We start from the raw sequence: 22,180 nt of genomic DNA on the forward strand, positions 1-22,180 counted from the left end.
GCAGGACTGTGATGTACAAGGGCATAGCGTTAGGGCAAGGCCAGACGTGGCGTTTTTAAAAAAGAACAGCCAGTCGTAAATACACCACTGAAACCACATGCGACCGTCAACATGCGTTTTTCAGCACGTAGGATTCTTTTCCCAACATGCACTTCTCATTGTTGTCATTGTATTTGGACGCCATATTTAAAATACTCTTTACGTAAAGTGTGGTTTCAAACGTGCAGATCCCATAGAGTCAATAGATTTGGTAGTATCTTGCCTTATTGGCGTTTCTGCTAAAAAACGCCAATACTGGTGTCCTGTGGTGAATTTCAGCTTGCAATCGCCCTGTGTGAATTGCCATAGTGCGTTTTCCATTAGTTTCAGTGGTAGTGCAGTTTATGCGTATTTACGACTGGCTGTTCTTTTTTAAAAAGGCAATTTAAAAAGGCCACGTCTGGCCTTGCCCTTATTTTCAGCGAATGCGATAACTGGCAAACAGATATTTTTGCGCAAGAAAATTCGCAAATTTATATTAACCGCGGGTTAGTAAACTGGCAAAAACATATTAGGCAATAAATTTGTCTGTATTTTGTGCACATATTTTTACAGCGCTTTAGTAAATGGACCTCAAAGGGCATCATTTCTATCGAGGGCTATTACAGCAACCAATGCGATATTAATGCGATTTTGTATTAAGTTATTACCAGGTCCGGACTGAGAATTAAAATAGGCCCTGCCATTTCAGGTACACAGAGGCCCAAATCAGCCCACTAAATACTGACTTTCTATGGCACCTTATAGCAGCACCTTTGGCATTTGCCAGAACCCACAGATTGCCAGTCCGGGTCTGGTTATTACTGATCACAATGTATTGCTTACTGGTTGCTATTCTAACTATACAATTGACATCTTTGTTAGTAAATGTGTGTGAAAAGACTGAACATCTGAGCCTCTCCATAAATGGCAAGTGTGCTCTGTGACCATGCCAGAATCAAAGATGGCTTCTATCGACAGCAGAGCCCCTCCTACTAACTTCCTAGATTATGTGCGTGGCAGTGGGCCGCCCCGTCGCAACCCTAAAGGCGATAGAACCAACAAATTACTGTTCGAACTCGGAGCCTGATAGTAACCGGATTTTTTTTATTTAGATCGAGAAGCACAGCTTTCTCTTGTTATCGTCATCGGGGTTTGGCGCTTGACTGACTGGGTTTTAGAGTCGCAGGATGTCTCGTTATTCAAGGCCGCCCAACACATCTCTCTTCGTCAGAAACGTGGGTGATGCCACCAGGTAGGAGCTTAGTTTGCGGATTGGGGAACCGGGGCAATGGATGATGGTAGTTGGCGTCGGTTCGTAAAACGCTAGAGTCTCCAAAAAGAAAATGTTACCCATATGGCCTAGTCCTCCTATTACCGTGTATCGATCCGAATTACGGGGGAGGAGTGCACAATCGTAATTAGAATGTAGTCAACAAGACCGGTGCATTTTATGGGATATGTAATTGAGTCACATTCAGACCCTTCTGTTCCGTGCAGTATCCATTGATTGACAATAATCCCGCCTGACGCGCCAGTCTGAGACTAGGCCATCTTTTTGCATTCATTCTATTTGTACAGTGTTACTTATACAGTTTAGCCAATCGCCATAACGACTGAGTTTTGTTGTTGGAAACAAAAGCGTCAGATCTCGCTACTAAACAATATCCGAACTACCGCAGACTTCCGTGTTAATGACTGGAGTACTAGTAGCTGGGTCCTGGCCTGGCCAGTGTTTGCCAAACAGAAGAGTAATGGCAACCCCAGGTCTAACTTTCAAAGCCAGACAAAGTCAGCTACAAAACCAGCCCGAAACTAGCCAAGAGACACTACAAAAGATGCCCAAAATAACACAACATATGCTGTGTGACAAAAAGTCTTAAAAAAAAAATGTGAAAATACGCCTTTTTCAATTTTCACTGATTTGCAAATTTTTCTGTGAAGCAAGATGGGAATGATTCGCCCCCTTCACCAGGGGTGTAACTACAGAGGGGGCCTCGTGAGGTATAGGGGCCCCATGAGGCCTGAATTCATATACAATTTCAATAAGCATTGGTAAACAATTCAACCTCTAGACATTTTGGTGGGCAACAGATTTTTACACCAAAATGGTCTGAAATTGAGGAAAGGCACCGGAAAATGCGAGAATACAGAGCCCAAAATCTGGTAACTCCCAACTTCTACACAAGTCAGCCCTGTTGCATGCTGGATATTGTAGTCTTGCATCAAACTTGGCAGTCGGCAAATTGTTAAACAAAAACTGCCATTGTCCTAAGGAAAACCTGCAAAGGTGTGTGGTAAATCAGATAACCCTTTAGGGTAAGTCCACACTGGGCGTTTTGAGGAGATTTGGTCGCCTGGCGACTAATCGCCTCGTCTTTGTGGCGACCAATCTCCCCAAACGCCTTCCCTGACTCTGCGCCTGCTTAAAATGTAAAAACGCCGTCGCTAATCACACGCGGCGGTTCATTTTCCGAAGTTGCCTCACAAGGAAACTTCGGAAAATGAATCGACGTGTGTGTTTAGCGCCGGCGACTTTTCGTTTTAGCCGGTGCAGAGTGAGGGAAGGCGTTTGGGGAGATTGGTCGCCGCAAAAACGACGTGATTAGTTGCCAGGCGACCAAAACGCCCCGGGGTGGCCTGACCCTTAAGGGGCAGTAAAAGGGAAGTTAAAAAAACAGTCCAGTGTAAATATAAAAACTGGATCAATGGATAGGTAGTGCAAAAAAAAAAAATGTTTCTAGTTAGTTAGCCAAAAATGTAATGTATAAAGGCTGGAGTGAGTGGATGTCTAACATAATAGCCAGAATCCAACTTCCTGCTTTTCAGCTCTATAACTCTGAGTTAGTCAGCGACTTGATGGGAACCACATGGGACATAACTGTTCAGTGAGTTTGCAATTGATCCTCAGCATTCAGCTCAGATTCAAAAGTAACAGATATGACCCATGTGGCCCCCCTCAAGTCACTGATTGGTTACTGCTTGGTAACCAATCAGTGGAAACCAAGATAGCTGAAAAGCAGGAAGTAGTTTTCTGGCTAGTATGTTACACATCCAGTCACTCCAACCTTTATACATTACATTTTTGGCTAACTAACTATATCATAAATATTTTTTATTTTGCATATCCTATCTATTTACCCAGTTTTTATTTTTACACTGAACTGTTACTATTTTTTTGCTTAAAGGAACTGTAGAGAATAAAAAACTTATGTGCAAAGTACATCTCTTTCTAGATGGATTAATCACAACCTATATGGCACTTTTAGTCCAAAAGGAAATTTTGTTATAAATGCTAGTGTATTGCCTTCAGAAATGTTTTACCTGGTTTTCCTTTACATTTGCACCAGCTACTAAATATCGGACTATTTGGAGGCGAAACTGTCTGAAATGGTTCAGGTTTCCACTTAATACCTTTTTTTGTGGTTATTGTTCTATCATGGTTTTAATTAAATCTAAACATTGTTAATTTTCGAAACTATCAGTCTTCGCTGTCAACCTTGTCTCTCTACCTTGCACACTTCAGGCCGGAGGATTTGCGCCGTGAATTTGGTCGGTATGGCCCAATAGTAGACGTTTACGTTCCACTTGACTTCTACAATCGTCGCCCACGAGGATTCGCTTATATACAATATCCTTTATTTGCTTGTATTATGTGAGTCTGTCAAGGTGCCTGCACCCTAACCGAATGTGTTTATTTCTCTGTCTCAGAAAATGTAAAGCATTCCACAGTAGCTGGCAAGCACCCCAAGGTTTGAATGAGCCTGGTTAGATAGAGCCAAGCGTAAAGTCCAAAGACACCTTTGAAGTTGCAGCTTCAAGGAATAAAGAGGGAGGGTGGAAAGAGATAAGAAAGCTGGAAGAGGGGAAGTTCTTGCCAAGCAAAAAGAAAAGCACTAAAGACACAGCGTGCAGCCGTGCACCAAGCTGAGGGTTCATAATTCCTACCTTTTAACCCAAAGCCATGTCTGATTTGGTTGATCGGTGTCAAGTTCACCTTGCAAGTTTTAAAGAGTAAAGGTCAAGGTTCAAGATCAAGTCAAATGAGGTAACTGCAAAAGTCTATTTGTATCCTACTACTCATATTTGTATCTGTCAAGCAATCAAAAATGTTAAATTTAAAGAAGATTCCAAAAAGGCTTGTTTAAACATAAGTTTTTTTTGTGTTCTTTTTTTTTTTTTTTTAAATAGGGTTGTTTTGTTGGTGGATTCTAGTTATTACATACTTAGCTCAGTATGACGGCAAATAAACTAAGAAGAGTTTTAGACTAAGAGTTGTGCTTAAATTGTGCTTGTGTAGAATTCTGTAAAAAAAATCTAATTTTGGGATTTCTTTATGGATTGGGCAAGTTCAGCGGAATTCTTGGGCATTCATCTTCCCCTGCAAAAAAATAATTGATGCAATGTATACCAGATGCATCAATAATTGATTCCTATAGGGAAAGGGTGTGGCTTGTGGGTGACAAATGCTTCATTTAAGCTTTTCTTTAGACTAAACTACTGTATATAAGGATACTGGCAGTTCTAAGGAGTTCCATGAATCTCTAAAGGTATAGGGGCACAGGACATATTATATCCTTACATTTTTAAAAGGGAGGGAACTCTATTTCTGAATAATACACTAGTGACACCGCTTAACATTATTTATAAGGTTATATTTTTGTAGGTCGCTCATGGCTTTGTGTATTTTATGTAAAAAAAAAAAAACATGTAAATAAAATGAGCAGATGTAAGAAGTGCAGCTCCCAGTCCAGTTTGAAGTTGCTTTTTCTTACAGAATAAAACATTTGAAAATCCTGTGTTCAAAAGTAATATATTGCCAAAGCAAGTATATTGTACTCTTCTTCATGGCAGCGGACTGGCTATGGAAAGCCATTGTTTTAGTATGTGGACATTAACAGGGAAGAGCATTTTCATTTTTTGTATCCAGTTAGATATTGGATTCATTCTAAGGATATTTATTATTTACATTACGTTTTTTTTTTTTAATCTAGTGTCATTAAAACCACAGCCTGATTAGTAGCTGGAACCATAGCAGCCAGACAATTTAAATCACAGCTTGATGGTTGTACAACAAAAATTAGCTCAAAAACCATTAAAATTGAAGAGCAATCACAAAACCTCTTAGACTGCAACATTCTACAAGTTAATCTCCCTTTTACTGTGTATGCCTCTGAGGATGTTTGGCAGCTTCCACTCAAAAGAATAAAACATCAAAAGGCTTGCACTGCTGACTAATTTACAGGTATCGGATCAGTTATCTGGAAACCTGTTATCCAGAAAGCTGTTTCCCACAGAGTCCACTCTAAGCAAATAATTATATTTTAAAATCAATTTCTCTGTAATAATAAAACAGTACTTAATTCCAGCTAAGATATAATCAATCCTTGTTGGAGGCAAACAGTCTTGTCTGGCTTATTTGATGTTGAAATTATTTTTAGCAGACTTAAGGTATGGAGATCTAAATTATGGATCTAAATCTTTATCCTTTATCCGGAAAGACTTCAGGTCCTGAGAATTCTGGATAACAGAGCCCATACCTGTATTCCAGTGAATCACTAAAAGTGCAGGGAAACCCTAAATTAAAAGATAAACAAAGCCTTTCTTTTTCCACCTCTGGTACACACAGGGTGTTAGACTACAACTGTGTTTTAAAGGGATTCTGTATAATTTTTTATGATGATTTTATTTCTAAATTACACGGTTTACACTGCAAATACTTCACTCTACAATATAAAATTTCATTCCTGAACCAGCAAGTGTTTTTTTTTTTTTTTTTTTTTAGTTGTAATATTGTTGTGTAGGAAACCATCTTAGGTCATTTTGCCTGGTCATGTGCTTTCAGAAAGAGACAGCACTTGAGGATGTTTCTCATTCTCAATGTAACTGTGTCGCATTGGGACCTGGATTTCACTATTGAGTGCTGTTCTTAGATCTACCACGCAGCTGTTATCTTGTGTTAGGGAGCTGCTATCTGGTTACCTTCCCATTGTTCTGTGGTTAGGCTGCTGGGGGGGGGGGGGGTGATATCACTCCAACTTGCAGTACAGCAGTAAAGAGTGACTGAAGTTTATCAGCGCACAAGTCACATGGGGGACTGGGGGCAACTGGGAAACTGACATGTCTAGCCCCATGTCAGATTTAAAAATTATAACAAAAAAATGTTTGCTCTTTTGAGAAACTGATTTCAATGCAGAAGTCTGCTGAGGCAACACTATAAACTAACTATTCAGCATTTTAAATGATTTTTTTTTCCATGACCATATCACTTTAAGCAGAGGTAGTCTAAATTCCCACTTGGTTTGGTGTTTCTGATGTACCATAAAATATCAGAGCTGTTTTTGGGAATGGATATAAAGTGCCCCTTGAAGAGAGAAGATTCTAAATTGGGAATGGATTTGGCAGCAACCTTGGCATGTAGCTAAATAAAATCTAAGCACTTTTCACACATTTGGTTTCTTTTCCGTAGAGTGCCTTTTGGCCAGGAAAAGGACCCTTGCATTTTTTTTCTGTCCACCATATCCTCCATGTTCACAGTCCTGTCAGTACATACATATATGGATCAAAGGGGTTTCAGAATGCCCAACTGATGTTTTTATGCAGGTGAAGGAAACGCAAGATGTTTCACCAAAAACTTTTATTATTTCTGATGCTAAACAGGGCAAACAGGGAAATTGAAGATAGATTTTGGTGTAGCCAAAGCTATTAGTGTAGTAATGCAAGCATTATATTTTTGATGTAACATTACGTCAAAAGAAAATTTTGAGGAAAAACAACTTGTTTATCTGAAAACTTTTTGTACCTTGTGCACTGTGTTGGCTGACTATATTGACACTGCTCTTTAAATGAAGTAACCCTTCTTAGCTCCCTTGAAAGCAATACACAAGATTCCGAGGCCTTTATAGTATTCAGCTGCTGATATCCGTTTAGAAGTTTAGTTTGTGTCACTCTAGAAACATTGCTGTAGAAGTACATAACATTGTATGAGGCTGAACCAATAGAAGGAAATAGAAAACTTTATTCTAATTGTATATTCAGAAATATTGCCTCTTGTGGTTTATATAATATAGTGTGCACTATAATCCAAATCTCCTTAACGAAAAGTCAGGTTTGAGGATGTTCGTGATGCTGAAGATGCCCTGTATAATCTTAACAGGAAATGGGTTTGTGGTCGACAAATTGAAATACAATTTGCTCAAGGTGATCGGAAAAGTAAGTAATTTATTAAGGCTTTTGTTACTACTTCACTACATTAGAGTACTTTTTATTAGAGCTATCTGTATCTGTAGGGAATTATTTTATGTAACACAGCATAATTTTTTAATGAACCTTCTATAAATGGAAGATTTCCTTGACATTACACGGAGCACACATTATTAATAACGTAAATAAACTTAATTGTGTAAATATTTTGCTGTGTTGTCTCACTTTTTAACTATAGCTCCTGGACAAATGAAATCCAAAGAGCGCCATGCCAGTTCTCCAGATGATCGCAGGAGATCCCGAAGCCACAGCAGGAGGAGGACACGTAGTCGAAGTTCCTCTTGGGACCATGGTAGGAGGAGGTCTGGCAGCTTAAAATCGTAAGTTATAACTAAAGAGCTGATAAACCAACAGACTTAGCATTTTTTTTTCACTGTTCACTGTATCATTTTGCCATGTACACAAAACATACTAGGACTGAAACTTCCTAACATCTGCAATTGGTGAACAAGAAAACGCTTATTGTATTTTGTTTATTTTATTCCAAACTCCAAGAGATTTATACATAAGGGCAAATATTTAGTTGAGTCAATATTTGGGCAATTTCAGGAGATCTTTCTCAAGACATTAAGAGGCAGATAAATTGAAAATTCGAGTTTGATTTTTTTAATGGTCAACTCAAATTCGTATTGTGAATTATCCAAACTCGATTCGAGTTTTAATTTGAATTTCAAGATTTATAAAATTCTGGCCCTTTAAAAATCTGCCACCTTAAACCTGCCAAGTTCATTTATAAGTCAATAGGAGAGGCCCAGGGACCAATTTGGACATGTTACTAGCCTTCCTGACATTCAAGGTTTTTTTTCGGAGAGAAAAATCTAATCGAGTTTAGTTTAATTCAATTCAAATTCGAGTCGGTAAAATTCATGTGAGTTTTAGATATTCGATTTTTTAATAACCCCCCAATCGAATTTAAAGTATATTCGAATTTAATAGAGTTAAAAGAAAAATTAGCATGAATTCGAACTTAAATAAATGTGCCTCTAAACATATAATCCCTGTGACCTTTAAACCCTGTGTTTTTGAAATTATGCACCAGGACCCACCCCCCCTGACGTCACAGGTGTACTATGTAATGAGGTACATGGAACAGCAGAGTATGTAATTGTCCATACCATATTCCTTGTGGAAAACATATCAGGGCAAATTGGCATATAAAATACAGACTAGATTGAGGGACAAGTACAGTCATATGAAAAAGTTTGGGAACCCCTGTCAGCCTGCATAATTTACTCCACTTTCAACAAAATAGATAACAGTGGTATGTCTTTCATTTCCCAGGATCATCTGAGTACTGGGGTGTTTTCTGAACAAATATTTTTAGTAAAGCAGTATTCAGTTGTATGAAATCAAATGTGAAAAACTGGCTGTGCAAAATTTTTTAATTTTGCTAATTTGAATGCATGTAACTACTCAATGCTGATGACTGGCAACACCAAATTGGTTAGATTAGTTAATTAAGCCTTGAATTTCAAAGGGTGGTGTGTCCAATCATGAGAAAGGGTATTTAAGGTGGCCATTTGTAAGTTGTGCTTCTGTTTGACTCTCCTCTGAAGAGTGACAGCATGGGATCCTCAAAGCAACTCTCAAAAGATCTGAACACAAAGATTGGAGGTTTCAACTGTAAGGAATGTAATCCGGAAATGGAAGGCCACAGGCACAGTTGCTGTAAAACCCAGGTCTGGCAGGCCAAGAAAAAAACAGGAGTGGCATATGCGGAGGATTGTGAGAATGGTTACAGACAACTCAAAGATCATCTCCAAAGACCCGCAAGAACATCTTGCTGCAGATGGTGTATCTGTACATCGTTCTACAATTCAGCACAATTTGCACAAAGATCATCTGTATGGCAGGGTGATGAGAAAGAAGCTCTTTCTGCACTCTGCACTGCCACAAACAGTCGCTTGTTATATACAAAAGATAATTTAGACAAGCCACAGTCATTTTGGAACAAGCCACAGTCATTTTGGAACAAAGTGCTTTGGATTGATGAGACAAAAATTTAGCTTTTTGATTATAACAAAAAGCAATTTGGCGGAAAAAGAAACACATTCTAAAAAAACACCTGATACCTACTGTCAAATTTGGTGAAGGTTCCATCATGCTATGGGGCTGTGTGGCTAGTTCAGGGACTGGGACCCATGTTAAAGTTGAGGGTCGGATGAATTCAACCCAATACCAACAAATTCTTCAGGATAATGTTCAAGCGTCAGTCACAAAGTTGAAGTTACACAGGGGTTGGATATTCCAACAAGACAATGACCCTAAACACACTTCGAAATCTACAAAGGCGTTTATGCAGAGGGAGAAGTACAATATTCTGGAATGGCCCTCACAGTCCCCCGACTTGAATATCATCAAAAATCTATGGGATGATTTGAAGCAAGCTGTCCATGCTCGGCAGCCATCAAATTTAACTGAACTGGAGAGATTATATAAACGAATGGTCAAAAATACCGCCATCCAGAATCCAGACACTCGTCAAAGGCTGTAGGAGGTGTCTAGAGGCTGTTACATTTGCAAAAGGAGGCTCAACTAAGTATCTCTGTTGGGGTGCCCAACTTTTTCTAATTTTGTTATAATGCATATTGCATATTTTCTGTTAATCCAGTAAACATCACTGCTGAAATACTACTGTTTCTATAAGGCATGTTATATATTTAAAAGGAAGTTGCTACTTTGAAAGCTCAGCCAATGATGAACAAAACTCCAAAGAATTAAGAGGGGGTTCCCAAACTTTTTCATATGACTGTATATGTATTGTATTGCACTTGATCACGCTTGAAAAACAAATGTGTGTGTCTGCAGAGCAGAGAGGAATAAATACAGTACATTGAGCTTTGTGGCCAGAATGTTCTATACTCAGAGCAGGGAGACATGGGGTGATCAGCAGGGCCAAAGATAAGATGTTTCAACTAATGTATCCGTTTAGAACAGTACAGTGTCTGCAAACCCCCTTGAGTTGCTTCTGAAAGACAAAAGGGGAAAAATTAAACGTTACACTGCAATATTAGCAAAACAGTCACTAATAGAAAAAAGAACTGAAAGTCTTTATTTATGGTGAACTGTATGAAACCACTTTCCAAACTTTTTTCAGTTCTGTTGAACAACCTCTTTAATAAATAAAGAGGTTTGTAGAGCTGTTGACCATCTGGGAGGCTTAAATTCTCTTGGAGAGACACATCAGGCCTTTGTTAAACAGCTCTGTTCTAATTCAGTAAGACAGGTATGTGTATAAACAGCTGACTGAATTCTTATTGTACAGTCATTTGCATTAAATTGACCCACTCGCATGTATTTTATTAAATTGCATTTTCACAATTAATAGGCCATGGGCTTACTTGGGCAGTGGCTTTGCTATCTTAAAACACAGCAGTTGGATCAATCATCAGGATTCACCTGCTTCCAAGATATTGTAGTTTATCTAAAGAGGTGGTATAATAATTCTGAGAGGGTTGAAGCCTTTGCAGAAATGTTGTTTTCTAAGGATTTTAAAGGGATTCTGTCATTTTTGAACCAACCATTATATTCGTAATATTAGTGTGTAGGCAGACATCTCGGGTCTTTTTGCCTGATCCTGTGCTTTCAGAAAGAGCTAGCACATCATGATAGAACTGCTTTCAGTTAAAGGAACTGACATTTTTTAAGTTAAAAATCTACATACCCGTCTCCACATACAGCTCTATCATGCAGAAAATGTATTCTAGTTAATGATTTATCCAAAATACCTGGAGAAGAGTACTGTGGATTTTTTGTTACTGTTCCTTTAAGTTATTGTTCTCTAATTTAAATGAAGCAGTCGCAGTGGGACTTGGATTTTTGCTATTGAGTGTTATTCTCATATGCCAGGGACCGATTATCTTGTTACATTCCCATTGTTCTGCTTATAGGCTGCTGTGGGGGGAAAAGGAGGTAAGTGATATCACTCCAGAGTACGAGTCACATGACTGAAGGCATCTGGGAAACTGACATGTCTAGCACCATGTCAGATTTCAAAATTAAATACAGAAAAGTCAATTTGCTCTTTTTGAAAAACAGATTCAGTGCATAATTCTGCTGCTGCTGCACTATTAACTGATACATTTAGAAAAAACATGTTTTCCCCTGACAGAATTCCTTTAATGAAGAACGTTGGCTGGCATAAATTAAAATAAATTGAGTGTTACTTTAGGTAAGGGGCTGCTTATTTAAAGACTTTGAGTATTAATTTCAAGGTGTTGCTGAACTAACTAAAGATCCCAGCTTGCTTTAACCAGTAACATGCTAGACGTTCGTGTTCAGTAATACTGAGAAAAGCAACTGTTAAAGGCATACTGTCATGGGAAGTTTTTTTTTTTTTTTAAAACTCATCAGTTAATAGTGATGCTCCAGCAGAATTCTGCATTGAAATCAGTTTCTCATAAGAGAGAACCAATTTTTTGAAAGCTGACAAGGGGCTAGACATATTGTTAGTTTTCCAGCTGCCCCCAGTCATGTGAATTGTGCTCTGATAAACTTCAGTCACTCTTTACTGCTGTACTGCAAGATGGAGTGATACCACCCCCCCAGCAGCCTAACATAACAATGGGAAGGTAACCAGCTCCCTAACACAATATAAACAGCTGCCTGGTAGATCCAAGAACAGCACTCAATAGTGAAATTCAGGTGCACTTAGGTATGCTGCACCCTGAGGCACCATGATACAAGCAAATTAACTACTGGATTTTGAGGTTTAGCAGTTTGTTTGAAATTCTAAAAGTTAAGGGAAATCGCAAGGGATTTTCTTTTATACACATGCAGGATGAAAGCACATTGAAATGATGGCAGTTACTTTCAAACTAATAAACACTAACTACACACCAATAGTTGGTTTAACAGGGGATCTAGCTGCCACATTTTTATTCCATAGTGCAAAACACAGTTTTGGGGCATAGGCTTTGTCAGGTGATAGAAACCCTAGCAATAGTAGATTGATAAACTGTAGTAAGAAGGTACGGTATATCACAAGGGTTCCCTCATATGATCTAGGGCTGCTGTCCTCGTGTTTGGGAAAAGTGTTTAATTTCCATTTATTAGTGTAATTTGAATATCTTTATGTTAAATGCGTTTGATAGTTCCGTATACATTAAACCGAGAACACCTTAGTTGTTATGAAAGTTGTTTCAATGTATTTACACTTGTTTTTGAAAGCTAAAGCAAACTGCCCTATATAGAAGAACACCTGCACGTATTTTAGGTTTATCTGTGTGTTTCTTTCAGATCGAGGCGCAGAAGGCATTCTTATAGTCATTCAAAGTCACTTTCAAAATCTCCTCAAAGGCGTTCCAGGACACCTCAAAGACATTCCTTCTCTAGAGGACGCTCAAGATCAATGGAGAAATCCCCTTCTGGCTCACCTCAAAAGCAATCTAGCTCTGGATCAAAGTCCCAGCCAGGCCAGAGACGCTCTGGCTCTAATAGATCCCACTCGAAATCTCCTCATCATAGACATTCAAACTCTTTATCTCAAAAAGAAGCATCCAGACATTCTCGTTCCAGGTCTAGGTCACGGTGTTACAGGGGAAAAGACAGTAGACAATCTGGTTCTGACGAAGACTAGTGTACATAGTTGAGGTTGTTGCAAGTTTTGTCCACAATTTGCAGACTTCTCATCTGCCTAGAAGTTAACAATATCAGCTAGACTTCTTTGCTTACTTTCTAAAAACAAGTTAGGACGTTACATGTGAGAATTGGGGGCGAGCTGTTCTGATAGTTTCTTGGGCACTCTAAAACCCCCTTGTATATTGATTGAGTGTGGTTTGTTTTTGGTCTAAAACACATGTAAGGCATTCTTTTTAGAAAACATATTAATTTTTTAAGTTCATTGGACTGTTAGATGTCTCAAAGTGTTCTCTGGAGTGTGTTCCTGCAAAATATATGCCAGTGTCTTGTTTTACATTCTAGATCTACCACCTGATATTTATCAAGAAGTGTGTAAGGGAATATCTGGCACTTGCTATGCTTAAAATAGCAAAAGTCCACAGTCCTCAAATGAGTCCCCTCCCTCCGATCATTTTGGCGACACGGAACTTGCTGGCGCATGCAGCCAGCAAGCCGAAATGATCGGAAAAGAACAAGAAGTTTCAGAAGATGGAGCCTGCTAGCTCCACTGTGAATTTCTGCTTGTAGAGATCAGCTTTACTATGAGAGGTGCTGTTTAGTGATATAGACTCTGTAGGGAGGGGAGCAGAGAGGGAACTCATTTGGATGGGGACTTTTGGGGGGGGGGGGTTAGTACTCCTGAAGGATAGTGGGATAATCCTTCCATCTTATTAAAATATTTTGATACAAACACATCTGTGTAGAACTAACATTTAAGTCTAAACATAGATATTCATTTCAGCAATAAGGGTTGTGGCATCAAGTGCTTTTTTGAAGATGTCTGTTTTATGACTGGAAATGAATTTTTTTTTTCTGGAAAAAGTTGCATAAAATATTTTTTCTTGTTTTGTTTACTGTGCTGCATAACCATTGTTTTATTGCTTTCTGTAGTATTTTCTGCATTAGTCAAGTCCTTTTTAGATGCCATAAGCAGTTTCATAATGCTTTGATTTTGTCTCAAGTGCTGTCACTTGAAGAGTTGGACAGTTCAATATTTTGTCCAATGGTTTTAATAAACTTAAAGTTTCCAAATTAAATTGTGTGATTTATCTCCTTTATTTGCATGTAAATTCTTATAGCAGGTATTATGGAGAAAGCTGCACTAAAATCTCATTACCTTAAAGGGGTTGTTCACCTTCCAACACCTTTTTCAGTTAAGTTGTTTTCAGATAGTTGACCAGAAATAAAGACTTTTGCCAATTACTTTCTATTTGTGCTTTTTTCTTCTAATATTAAAGTGTAAAGTTAAAATTTTCACCTGTCTTTCTAAAGCAGCTCTGGTAAGTGGGCAGGTGGTCGCAAACTCTGTAAACTGTACTAAACTGATACATTTAGTTGATACATGTGTGTTATATTTGGCCCTGTTGAGCAGAATCCCTGAGTTTCATTAAATGCAGCTGTTAGAATTAATATGATAGTTGGTAATGTTCCAAAACTACTTCTAAGAAATGTTTTAACTAAGGGGCAGATTTATCAAAATGCAAGTTAAAATTTTGATAAAACCTCAACCACATTCGATTCATTCCTGTTGGATTTTTAGAAGGATATTTATCAATGGATGAAAATTAGAACTCGCCATTTGATAAATAAGCTTCCAAAAATCCCATAGGAATAAATAGAACGTGGGTGAGTTTTTATTTATTAAAATCTGAACCCACATTTGGATAAACCTGCCCTTAAATGTAGCAATGTAACAGTACAGACTCCTGGATTATAGAGAAAAAGAAGATACCCATGCCCGCCTACTTGTAACTTATACTCTTTATAATAGCTGAGGTCTGACTTCAGTCATTATATCAAAGTTTTAATAGAGTAAAGAAGAGTATCCTGCATATATCAAATTATGAATTTTAAGACCCCTGGATTACTGAGCTGCCAGACTGAAACACCAGAGCAGGTCTGGACTGAGAATTAAAATAGGCCCTGGCATTTCAGGAACACAGAGGCCTGATCGGCCCAAACAGCCCACTAAATACTGACTTTCTATGGCCCCTTATAGTAGCCCCTCTGGCATTTGCCAGAACCCACAGATTGCACCAGAGACATGAACATTAAACTGCAATTTTGGAAGTATGGTAAAAAATAAAAGTTGGGGAAAAAAAGTCTTGTTTTTAGATCGTTCACCAGAAATAAACTCCACTGAAAAAATGTTTGGAAGGTAAACAAACACTTTAATATCTTTGTTTCTTTGGCGTTTTTTTTTTTTTGCAGTAGAGTAAATCTTAAAGGAGAACTAAACCCCCATGGTTTTAAGTTCCCATTGTCCCCACTCTCTGCCTCCCCCCTGCACAGTTACCCCTCAATTCTGTCCCCTCTAGAAATAATAAGGTTGTACCGGATAATGGATCTCTCTGTAATTTGGATCCTCATACCTTAAGTCTACTAGTGCACGTCTGCACAAGAAATAAAAGCAAGGGGAAACCCTGCATTTCACTTGCCTCGAGTGCCAAAGTTTTTCTCGTTCTACTACATATTGGGGGTTGCCGTACCTTCACCCTGCGCACCAGGCGTTCTCTGTGAAGTTATTTGAGTGTGCTCTGCTTCATCTTGTTTCTTCCAGTTGAAATTACATTAGTGGCATATAAAACGGAACACACGGCCCGCATCATCAACCCTGTTTTGAAACAGAAGGAATATGTTTCAGTATTTAAAGGGGAAATGTTTAAGTATACTCCCTGTTAATGCATATGACTTAACAGTACCAGAATATTTTTGAAAATGTGTGCTTCCCCCCCCCCTATATGAGGCATTTCCTTTGGGAAATTTTACCTAGAATAACCTAAGCTTTCTTAATATGCTAGAATGTTTGTGTAATTCTACTTCTTTTAAAAGTAGAATGACACAATGTTTTTATTAACTTTTTTTATAGTTAATTGTGCTTTTTGGCATAGGAAAGTAAAGGCAACTTCTTTCTTCAGAGGTAGGCCACCCTTCTAGATCAAGACCTACAGTGTATATTTTAGGACTTACTACACCAAAATGTTTTACATAAGCCCTCTGCACAGATCATAATTGCTGCTCCCTTCCTGTATTTTAATCATTTTACAGGGCTGTATACTTCTACTTCCATGGTCAGCCCTCCTCCATGCTTCTTCATTGTCAGCCGCCCAAATCTTAGCACTGAAAAGATGTGATGGTGTTAGGCTTTTAATGGTTAGAATGAGGAGAACTCTGAACCCATGGAGCATGGATAACAGCAGAGGAGGACTTGTGTGCAAAGCCCTGTGAACTGTTGAATATAGAGAAGGAGCACAGGATTCCAATAAAACTGGCAGAGGATGACCTAATGTATATTGTAAAGTCTAAATATTGCAAAATTAACAAGAATTTACAGAAATGCCTTGCAAACACACCCACTCTGACACCATAAAGTAAATGTCCCATTATAATTGGTTTCTGTCACTTTGGTATAGCCTCTTTTGCTACACATGCGCATTAAAGGGGACCTTTCACCCGAAAAAAATATACCAAATCCTATTTTATAAAGTTAGTCAAGCAAAATAAACTTTAACTAAACTATATACATTTGAATCTTATTTCCCTCGGTCTGGAAATTCATAAGTATAGCAAGCAGCCAGGAGCCATTTAGTGTACACATTAAAGAGACATGGGGGACCTAATGTCCATCCCCATGCACTGGGTACACAATTAAATGGTAAAGAGAGAGGGGAAATGTGGAGAGTGCAGTGACATATAGTAAGTGCTGAATGGAAAGTGAAAGTAATTGCCTACCCTGAAGAGGCAGGCAATATTTGTTTGACAGCTGAGATTTTTAAATGAGTTTACAGCTATGAATGGTTTAAAGGGAATCTATTGTGAAAATGAAAATTGAATATAAGCTTCATGTTTCTGAAATAAGAAACTTTATAAATATAATCAATTAAAATCCTGTCTTCAGTAGGTGGAGTCAGTTTTTACAGTTAGGTCTAATACATGCCTTAGGGGGGTTGCACTCTTAACCTAGATCCTCACTCTCAAAAAAATAACCTGCTCTGATGGAAATCCTGTTTCTCTGCGTTCAGGGTGTTTACCAGAGTCTGTTATTTTGTTAGCTTTTTATTGTGCTGGAGTTGGTTATTTCAGTTTCTCTGCTAAGAAAGGGAGCCCCCTAAAAGACGTATGATACCTACCTGTCAATCAATATCTGACCCAGACCTCAGCATGAAGAGTGACAAGTTGTGGAGAGTGAGATACTGAAGAGTAACTTGATTATTTCTTAATAGGTACAGAATTTTTAATTGATTATATTTAGATCTTATTTTCAGTGAGAGGAAGCGTATATTAAATTTTCATTTAGTGATAGTTCCCCTTTAACACCTTGTGAAAAAACACTCCACACCTCTCAGTTAACCTCCGGCATGCACTTGTTACACAGACCTCAATATCTATACGTGTTGCCTATTTATAGTGTGGTTACATTTAACACATACTCCAATTGTCCAAAATCCCCAAATGCAAAACGTCTTTAGACACGTAACTTGTGAATGGGTAAAAGGGAAAATAGCATCAAACCGCTGAATTCCTAATGTCTCCATTGGTATGGAATGCTCACAAGACGTGAGTTGAAATAGGCATAAATAAATGCAAGCTCCTTTCTGTACTTGAACTCCTCCATCGTTACTTGGGTGAAGAGAAAAATAGTGTGCGCAGAAACGCTTAAAAACTTTTTAATAAAGAAATAATAAAACACACTCACAAGCGAGTTCTTGATAAATCGCATAAAAAGTTTCAGTGTAAGTCCCCAATGTCGCTATGGCTCCTCTGCGTCCCTCAGAGCTCATTCTCTCTTGCCAAAGGGTGCTTCTCACAAGTGTGGTCTCGCTAATGTGTTTCGCCTCAAAGGCTTCTTCCTTGAGTGCTGATAAACTAACAGCATTGGGAATGTATGGAACATCTAATGTTGTATCAGTAACTGACTCTAGAGATATATACCTGGCACTGTGCTGCAATGGTATCTTCCATCCTGTGCCCTGGTTATGATGTCATGAAGTGGCACCTGCATGAGACCTCAACTGTTGGAAAGTAACAGTTGGACGAGGAGACTTCAGAGAGAGAAGAAGGAGAGAGAGTTCAACGCGACGTCAGGGAGAGAAAATGAAGAGGATACATCTAGATTTCGGAGATTCGGACCCAGGACCCTCACGAGAGAAAAGAAAGAAAACAACGGAGAGAGCGAGGAGTCTGGAGGAGCAGTGGGTCCCAGATAAGTGCTGCAGGGAGGAGAAAAGGAAAAGAGAGGAGAGCAATAAAGGTAAAGAAAACATTTTTAGAAAAAGGCATGGTCCATATGATTGCCAACTGACCCTAATTTATTTGGGCAATCAGTGTTTAGAGCTTAGCTACTAACATAGGTGCTAATTTGTACAAGTACAGATGCCAATGGCAACTAATCAGCAAGCAGCTTGAAACTGTGTATTTCATCTTGAAATAACTAGAAAGATATGACTGATTTGCTTAGAGTAACTACACAGGTGCAATTTAGCACTTATCCCTATCTGTAATAAAAGGCACTTAAGGTGGCCATAGACGTAACAATTACGATCTTTCTTGGAAAAGATCTTTCCAAGAAAGATCGTTCGTTTCAATACACACGTGTAGAGCTGAATTGGCAGATATACAGGTAGATATACGGGAAGAAACAATAGAATTCTACCTGTATCTGACGATTCAGCACTAACAATGGGTGATGTTTGGGTCCCTTCAAAGGCACCCGATCAAAATTTTCCGTCCAGCCCGATCGACGAGCCGACCGATATCCAAGTCTTCTGCCGATATTGGTCGGCTCTTTTTCCACCATACACGCAACGAATATCGGACGAAAATTCGTTTCGTACGATATTATCTGTGTGTCTATGGCCACCTTAAGTCTGCCCATGGGGACTTGCCCATAGTTTACAGTTGACCAGTAAATGCATCCTGCTGATTAAGTTCATATAGGTTATTAGACCTAAACCACATATTGTCCATTTAAATTCATAACCTAATTTGTTTATATATCAGCTCTCAAACTGTAACGGTTCTTTGCTTTCCCTCCTTCCTGTAACATTTAAGTAATCTGCCCATGTACTTTTTATATAACCTCCACATTTCTCTAAACTACAAATAATAGCAGCCCACATGATTGACAGCTACTGGTTTTTATCAGTACAGTTGCTGTTTAGGGCTTGGTTACTAATATGGATGCAACATTGCATAAGAGCAATTGCCTATAGTAACCAATCAGTAAGCAGCTGGGAACAGTGTTTTCTCCCCCAAATGTAATAAGAGCAACTAAGTTTGCCCAGGTGAGGTCACTCAAAACAAAACAACTAATCAGTTTGCTGACAGTGACATGTTTATGGTTCCTGCTGATTGGTTGCTAGAGGTGGATATAGCTGTACCAACTTTGCCCCTTTTATTGCAAAACACCACCATATAATGTTACAGTAATCAATCAGCATGTAATGATACAGACCCTCAGTATAGGGTATTGTAATTGTGGCATATAGAATATAATATATAGTGTACCCCCACATCATTATCACTTTACTATTTTAGTATTTTTTTCTACTTTCCCTCCTCAGTAACGCTTTTGTTTATGTATAGTATCATATTAGTGGGGTGTATGCTGTTACCATATACAAGCCATGGAACATAGTTTGTAATTTACTGTGTATTTTGACCTTGTGGTGCTTTGAAAATCATCTTTTGGGCTTCTTTGGGGTTTGATCTTTCCAAGTCAGGAATCTCCAGAAATCTAAATATGAAGTATCATTATCCACAGTATATAATGCTGTCAGGCATATTTAGAAAGCTTATTTTGTCTTTAAAATAATATGCAATTTTTATACGTAATTTAAAAGTTTCTTATAAAAAAAATAATAGGCCTATATTGAAAAAGCTCAAAATATTAAAATGTGCATGGCGCTCAAAGGGTTAAGTAGAACTGACTGTTCTGTACTGCCATGGGAATACCTGCCACAATTATAAGGTTCTCCTATTCTATTAGGGAAAGGAACAGACAAATTTTTATGGTGTTTTAAGTGTACGGTAGAAGCAAATATTATGTATAATGCAACAAACTGAGTCTAAAGAATTCTAGTAGTGATATATTAACTATATATATATTATTACATGTGCTATAATATCTCTTTTCTTTATTAGGAGGAGCTGACACCGTGAGACCAGCTAAGTCTTCGAGGCTTGACCCGCTCAGTGTCTCCAGCTATGACATCTTCTCTAAGCTGGGAGCTGGAGGATTTGGCAAAGTGAGTGACTGGTTCACATTAGGTTCTAAATACTAAATGCAGTTGGAAGCAAAATGAATGACTATTTCCCAGGCCCGGACTACCAATCTGTGGGTTCTGGCAAATGCCAGAGGGGCTGCTGTAAGATGCCATAGAAAGTGACTACTAAGTGGGCTGATGGGGGCTTTTTGGGCCCCTGTGTACTAGGAATGCCAGGGTCTATTTAGAATCCCAGTCCAGTCCTGCTATTTCCAATAATGGGCCAAATTCAATTCAGTGAGAAACAGGTGTCTGATTGTATATAATGTGGAAACGTATAGACTAGATTCAATTTTAAAATTTTCTCGTTCAGTTCCAGTTGAATTGAACTCTTGTTTCAAATTGAATCACGCCCATTGGTTTTGACATGATAAACCTTCTTATCACTGAATTGATTCTGGTGCAATGAACAAAAGGAACAACATGCAAAACTGAATAATATCTCCAACTATATATCAATGTGTTTTCAATCATAGTGCTCTCAATTCAGTATATATTGACTCTATTCTTGCCTTTCTCAGGTCATGCTGGCCAAACTGAAAGGCAGGGGGCCATATGTGGCACTAAAATCAATAAGAAAAGCAGAGGAGACCAACTACAGCAACCTTGCCACTGAGGCACACGTTCTGAAAATCTCAACGGATTGCCGATTCCTCTGCCAAGGCTATGCTGCTTTTGAAACCCAGGTACAACACTGACTCGGTATTACCATTCAGTCCCATAGATGCAGGGTGGGACTGGTCCGTCAGATTACCAGAGAATCTCCCAGTTGGTTCCAGCCATGGACAATTCCCATTGGTCCTTTATTTTTTCCGCCATATAACATTTATAATTACATGTATCACAGTGTATACCAAATTGTAAAGGGATGGGGGGATATATTCATAAGCTATATTTAAATCATTTTGCGTAACATGTACAGCAGTGTTTTTTTTTTACTGATTAAATCCAGAGGACTCCTTGCCTAATCCTATTTGTTTTTTATATCTGTGTACCAACTTGTATTTGTCTTTTGTCTGTGTAACTAGCGGCATGCCTTCTATGTTATGGAGTATCTGAGCGGGGGAAACCTAGGAGACGAGTTGGATAAACGCGGCCGGTTTGATATGGACAGAGTCCGGTAAGTGGCACATGTGGTAAATGGTAGAATAATATAATATCACTAAGGAATACTTTAATACCAAATAAACCTATGGTGGCAATGTAATAAATGGCTTAAAGTTTGCATCTTGGCTGATAACCAATAAACAAACAGCATTTGCTAGTCAACTCTTTAAAAACACATAACTGATTGGTTGTTGTGAGTTACTGGATGTGGACAAATGTTCCAATTTTTATTACATTACCCCATATATTTGCTCATTTTTCATTCCATAAGGCCCATTTAGCAACACTGGGCAAATGTGCACCTGGGCAGTTACCCATAACAACTAAACAGTAATTATCTTTCAAAAAACAGAGGGTGGAACAAAAAAAAACAAAAATGTGATGGGTTACTTGCAGGTGCAGCTTTGCCTCTTGAAAACAAGCCCTAGGCTTTGCTCTATCTTGGAACCCAGATATATGGCTATTTTTTGAAAAGTTATGTTGTAAGGAGGATGGAAAAAATATACATTTTGACTTTGGGAAACATCTTATTCTAATTTAGCAGTCAATTATTTTTCAGTCTCTCAAATGAAAGGTAATGTATTACAGGATAATCTTTATGGCATTAACCATTATTTCCCTGTTTAAAAGGTTCTATTCAGCAGAGATTATTTGTGGCCTGCAATTCCTGCATAGCAAAGGGATCATCCATCGGTCAGTATAGATTTTTTCATCTCTATAACATAATACAGCAGAGGCCACACATAGGTTGCGCTGCAGATCAGCAGCCTTTGTCTTCTGCTATGTAACTCCTTTAATCTCTATATTACAGAGACCTTAAACCCCTCAACATCCTACTGGATCACGATGGCCATGCTGTGATCTCAGACTTCGGCCTGGCTGTACAAAACATTTTCAAGGATGATACC

The 22,180-nt window shown here is 38.5% G+C and overlaps 2 protein-coding genes across 2 annotated transcripts; both read left to right on the top strand.

Annotated features, from left to right (window-relative positions):
• Positions 1 to 1,121: 1,121 nt before the first annotated feature.
• srsf12.L (serine/arginine-rich splicing factor 12 L homeolog) lies at positions 1,122 to 13,937 on the top strand. Its single transcript, NM_001094768.1, is given in 5 exon segments — positions 1,122 to 1,273; positions 3,545 to 3,649; positions 7,127 to 7,230; positions 7,460 to 7,601; positions 12,520 to 13,937. Coding segments are annotated over 5 exon segments (756 nt in total). The 5' UTR covers positions 1,122 to 1,208; the 3' UTR covers positions 12,860 to 13,937.
• A 4,057-nt stretch (positions 13,938 to 17,994) lies between these two features.
• LOC121393905 (putative protein kinase C delta type homolog) lies at positions 17,995 to 22,003 on the top strand. The gene is made up of 5 exons (XM_041563750.1): positions 17,995 to 18,151; positions 20,044 to 20,147; positions 20,687 to 20,851; positions 21,194 to 21,285; positions 21,903 to 22,003. Exons 1-5 carry the CDS (start codon positions 17,995 to 17,997, stop codon positions 21,973 to 21,975), a joined length of 591 nt encoding a protein of 196 aa, XP_041419684.1. The 3' UTR covers positions 21,976 to 22,003.
• Positions 22,004 to 22,180: the final 177 nt, after the last annotated feature.

Source organism: Xenopus laevis, chromosome 5L (assembly GCF_017654675.1).
Source record: "Xenopus laevis strain J_2021 chromosome 5L, Xenopus_laevis_v10.1, whole genome shotgun sequence".
NCBI lineage: Eukaryota > Metazoa > Chordata > Amphibia > Anura > Pipidae > Xenopus > Xenopus laevis.

Bases quoted from the DNA above. Each gene is read 5' to 3' on its own strand.
- LOC121393905 (XM_041563750.1), top strand. From the start codon at position 17,995: ATGAAGAGGATACATCTAGATTTCGGAGATTCGGACCCAGGACCCTCA. The intron at 18,152-20,043 runs GTAAAGAAAACA...TTTCTTTATTAG, and splicing joins AAGAGAGGAGAGCAATAAAG to GAGGAGCTGACACCGTGAGA. The intron at 20,852-21,193 runs GTACAACACTGA...CTGTGTAACTAG, and splicing joins ATGCTGCTTTTGAAACCCAG to CGGCATGCCTTCTATGTTAT.